The 4,254-nt window shown below is 33.3% G+C and overlaps 1 protein-coding gene and 1 long non-coding RNA gene across 3 annotated transcripts; one reads left to right on the top strand and one right to left on the bottom strand.

The window, feature by feature from the left end:
- The first annotated feature begins 689 nt into the window (after window positions 1-689).
- Window positions 690-2,174, top strand: LOC120780577 (protein ALP1-like). Its single transcript, XM_040112839.1, has 2 exons — window positions 690-771; window positions 836-2,174. Exons 1-2 carry the CDS (start codon window positions 690-692, stop codon window positions 1,672-1,674), a joined length of 921 nt encoding a protein of 306 aa, XP_039968773.1. The 3' UTR covers window positions 1,675-2,174.
- A 156-nt stretch (window positions 2,175-2,330) lies between these two features.
- LOC120780534 lies at window positions 2,331-3,563 on the bottom strand. Of its 2 annotated transcripts, none has more exons than XR_005705901.1 (4): window positions 3,461-3,563; window positions 3,298-3,396; window positions 3,078-3,251; window positions 2,331-3,018 (listed from the first exon to the last, which is right to left on the bottom strand). It is a non-coding gene; the product is annotated as an uncharacterized LOC120780534 (long non-coding RNA). The 2 variants fall into 2 exon arrangements; XR_005705900.1 differs by having other exon boundaries at window positions 3,078-3,241.
- Window positions 3,564-4,254: the final 691 nt, after the last annotated feature.

Raw genomic sequence — 4,254 nt, 5'->3', positions numbered from 1 at the left:
TATTATACTGAAAATATAATGAAAATTTTGAATAAAAAATCGCGCGATTTTTTATTCCAAATTTTAGCCTGCGGCGCTTGTTTCAATGTAATATATTATACTGAAAATATAATGAAAATTTTGAACAAAAAATCGCGCGATTTTTTATTCCAAATTTTCGCCTGCGGCACTTGTTTCAATGTAATATATTATATTGAAAATCGCGCGATTTTTTATTCAAAATTTTCGTTATATGGACGTAATATATTGCTCACTTTTCAGGGTCTTGTATAAATGGTTGGTTGGGTTATCTTGGTATTACCGATACATATACAATTTTTAATTTTCAGTGTTTTTTTTATTTAAATAAAGTGGATTTCCACTTTAATTCATTGAAATAATAAAAATAATAAACATAGAGTCACTCTATGCGTAAAAATACATACATTTTATAATAATTAGTGAAAATTGTATGGAAAAACTGCGATTTTACACCATTTTCAGGAGGCTGCCCTAGAGCCCCCCGTGGTCCTAGGGGGGGAAGGGTGCTATTATTCAAAAGCTCCATTCATTACCTTTCAAATGAGGGGGGTAGCAAGCCCCCAGCCCCCTCCCCTTTTGCGCAAAACCTCTTCAAAATGAGATACTAAACTAAACATTCCCCTAAAGTCGTATCTAATCAGCTGTTTGCTAAAATTTAAATAACTAAAATGCCGCGCTCAAGTGAAAAAGACAAAATTGTAGCAGTTTTGTGCCTAAATCATATGATTAATTTACTGGATATGAATTCGAGTATGGGTTACATTTTTTACGGCATTTATTTACATATTTATTACACACCTTTACTATTTTCCAGGCAACGAGGAAGATGAAGCGATTGAAAATTTTAATTCATACATGCTTTGTGTGCTAAATAATCGCAGAGGTGTTCACCTTGGCATTCCAAAATCATGCGAATGCGAGCAAACGGTGCTCAGAAAATTCGATGATAACAGGTTCTATCAAATGGTTAGGGTCCGTCCCGAGGAGTTTTGTTATATTTTAAACTTAATAAAGCATGACGAAGTTTTTAACACAAGTTCAAGGGAAGTGCAGCTCCCAGTAGAATTGCAGTTTAAAATTGTACTTTACCGTTTAGGATCATCCGGTGAAGGACAATCTGTGCGTAAAGTAGCTTTCCTTTTTGGTGTTGGTGATGGGGCACTATTTTCCATTTTAAAATTGAAGTCTAAATTCCTATTTTGGACCCATGAAAGAGAAAGGCAGCAAATTGTGTCCTCAACCAGCACAGAAATGCCGGGATGTGTTGGATATGTAGACGGTTCTGAGGTTAAACTATCTGAAGCTCCTGTTAATGAGCATACGATGTACTATTCTCGCAAACGGCAATATGCGGTCAAGCTTCAAGCTATATGTGATTATAAATTGAGAATAAGGCAGTTAATAGTTGGTTATCCGGGTAGTGTACATGATGCAAAAATATTTTCGAACTGTTTACTCTTCAAACATCCGGAGCGTTTCTTGTCAACCTCGCAGTGGATAGCTGGGGATAGTGCCTATCCACTGAAGCCCTTTTTAATTACGTCATTCAGACAAAATAGCAGCGAGTACACAGAAGAAGAAAGGCACAGTTTCAACAAATATTTCTCAAAATACCGTATCTGTCTTTGGTCTTTTGAAAGAAAAATTCGGTAGCCTTAAGGAACTTAAATTCAGAATGCATTTAAGATCAAATAAGAATCAATGCAACGACTGGATTAATGTGTTCTGCATTCTTCACAACATTCTTATTAATTTTCACATTGAAAATGTAGACGGAAATGAAGTTCCAGGTCCTCAGTTCGACTTACCATTAGAATGTAACACCAGAGATTTTCTTTTAAATTTTATACAAAATGAAACAGCTTAGTTTGTATATCTAGCTAACATGTATTGTTTCAACACTCCACTTTTATATGTTTAGGCACTCGGAGCTTTTATGTTTATGTAATAGTAGAGTACTCTACATAGCACAGTGTGAGCTTTCGACACTCTTGGTGGAAAAATTATTTCTTTAAGATTTTGGTCATTATGTGGATTATTTATAAATGAAAAACATACATTTTTCTTTTAAATATACTTTAGAAGAAAAACTTATGCTTAAGGTACAACAGTTTAATTAAAAATATTCCAAGAAAATTTACTTGAACTCCAAAGGAAACATTCCAAATTATAGATAATACATATATGTACATATATATACACATAAGTATATTTCCTCAAATATATATTAGAGTATTTTTTAATAGAATCATTAAAAAAAATACATACATATGTATGTACATACATACTCTCTCAAAACAAATAAATGATTTGCGTTTAAACATATTGCACTAACATAGCTACATTTATTCACTTTTACATTTTCAAGTATACGTGTATATTTGGCGTTTATTGTACGTTCATAGTACATACGTACAAATGTACATATAAAATTATACCATTAACAAAAATTTAAATTAAACCATCGTATAAAACGATGTGTGAGTCCATCTCATAGAAAACAAAGGTAAAAAATAGAAAAATTGGTATTTTCGTATACTAAATAAGTTTTAAAAATGTATTTGTACTTCAGCTTTAGCTCCTCCATGGCGATTCGCTCTTTCATCTGTAGCTCTAGTTGTTTGATGTCTTTTAGCGCGAATATTTCAATTTCTTTGAGCTCTACTTCTTTAGCTTTTAACTGCAACTCTTTTTCTTTTTGCTCGAACTCTCTTTCCCTTGCAGTCAATTCTGCCTCTAACTTTTGCTTTCGCAATGTCATTATTTCGCCATGGATTTGCATAATATCGGAAGCCGCTGTTCTGGAGTATATTCCTCTTTGCCTTGGAGTGGTAACTGTTTCATTTGCAGTAGGAATTTCAATTTGCACAGGACTTAATACTTCAATGGTAGTATCAGCACTTTCCATTATTTCTTCAACTACAGCACAAGCGTTTAGTCGGGCACCGAAAATATCGTCAAATTCGTAGAAATAGCGAGCCTTTTTGAGCAAAACGCCTATATAAAGTTGATTCTTATGTATTAACAATGATATTCAATTGAAGACACAAACTCACTTTTTATAGTATCGCCATCCATGCAACCAGCGCCAGTACTTCCTTACCATTCCTTCGCTTTATACAGATCGCATATTTCTTACTTTTGAGCGCGCTGATTTCCACTCGACCAGGATTTGTTTTTCATTCGCGAAGCGATTATAAAATAGCCTTGCCGATGGTTTCTGTAAATAACTAAGTAATTAATAGTTTCCATTTACCCTAAAAAATAACATCAAACCTCAAAATCGCGATTCTCTAGAAGGAATTCAATCAACGCTTTTTCCTCGGCAACTTCTCAACGCTTTTGGGGGTTGTAGCGCTTGCGTTTTGGTAAAAACTAAAAGAAAGTATTCACAAACGTTTAAATTAAAAAATAATTGAGCATTTTCTATTATATTTACCTCAACTTCACCGTTCGTGCTCATTTTATCCATTTACTTATTCGTTTAAGGAATTTGCGGCCAATTTATTTCAACTAAATGCAAACAATAAGAAGAAGAAAGATAAACAAACACAGCTGATTCAAAGTTGCACTGAATAAACACAGTACACAGAGTTGTATCGTCAAATTTATATTTTTGCACTTAAAACAGCAACAACGGCTCTACAACCAGGGTTCTCATTTACTCCGTAGCAGCAAAATTTCTAAAATTATTGCTATGCTATCGCTACCGCTCTCACTTTGTCGGGAGCCACAGCGTAGCTTTAGCATAACAATGTAAAGTATGTGCTCTACTCTGCTCCAAGTTTTGTTAGGTAAAAAACTATAGCTGGAGCGGGAGCAAAAAATTAAGTTCTGCGCTATGCTCTGGCGTAGCGGTAGCAAAAAATTGGGAGCGGTAGCACAGCAGAGCAAATGAAAATTTTCATGTGCTACAGCCTCCGCATGTGTTTGTTGTTTTTTTTCTTTTTGCTATTTTCTGGCATAATATTTGAATAGATTGAATAATTCAAACAAAACAATGTTATGCAAATCATTTTGGCACTTGTTGCGTCAAGTGCCTTTATAAATCTAAAATCAAATATTTTAAGAAATATATTAATACAGTGAATTAGATAATAATTGAATAAATTATAAAATTTTTTTATTATGTAAAATATTTACCATTTTTATATTACCAAGAACATCATCTATTCCAAATGTATTACAATACTCAATCACTATGAATTTTCGAAATTAATTTTAACTACATAT

Source organism: Bactrocera tryoni, unplaced genomic scaffold (assembly GCF_016617805.1).
Source record: "Bactrocera tryoni isolate S06 unplaced genomic scaffold, CSIRO_BtryS06_freeze2 scaffold_25, whole genome shotgun sequence".
In the NCBI taxonomy this organism is placed as follows: domain Eukaryota; kingdom Metazoa; phylum Arthropoda; class Insecta; order Diptera; family Tephritidae; genus Bactrocera; species Bactrocera tryoni.
Note: the sequence above shows the minus strand (reverse complement) of the source record. Positions and strands in the feature narration are given on the sequence as shown.

What these genes read in the sequence shown, in the direction of transcription:
- LOC120780577 (XM_040112839.1), top strand. Translation starts at nt 690, where the DNA reads ATGCCGCGCTCAAGTGAAAAAGACAAAATTGTAGCAGTTTTGTGCCTA. An exon ending in TTTACTGGATATGAATTCGA is followed by an intron (nt 772 to 835) that starts GTATGGGTTACA and finishes ACTATTTTCCAG; the next exon opens with GCAACGAGGAAGATGAAGCG.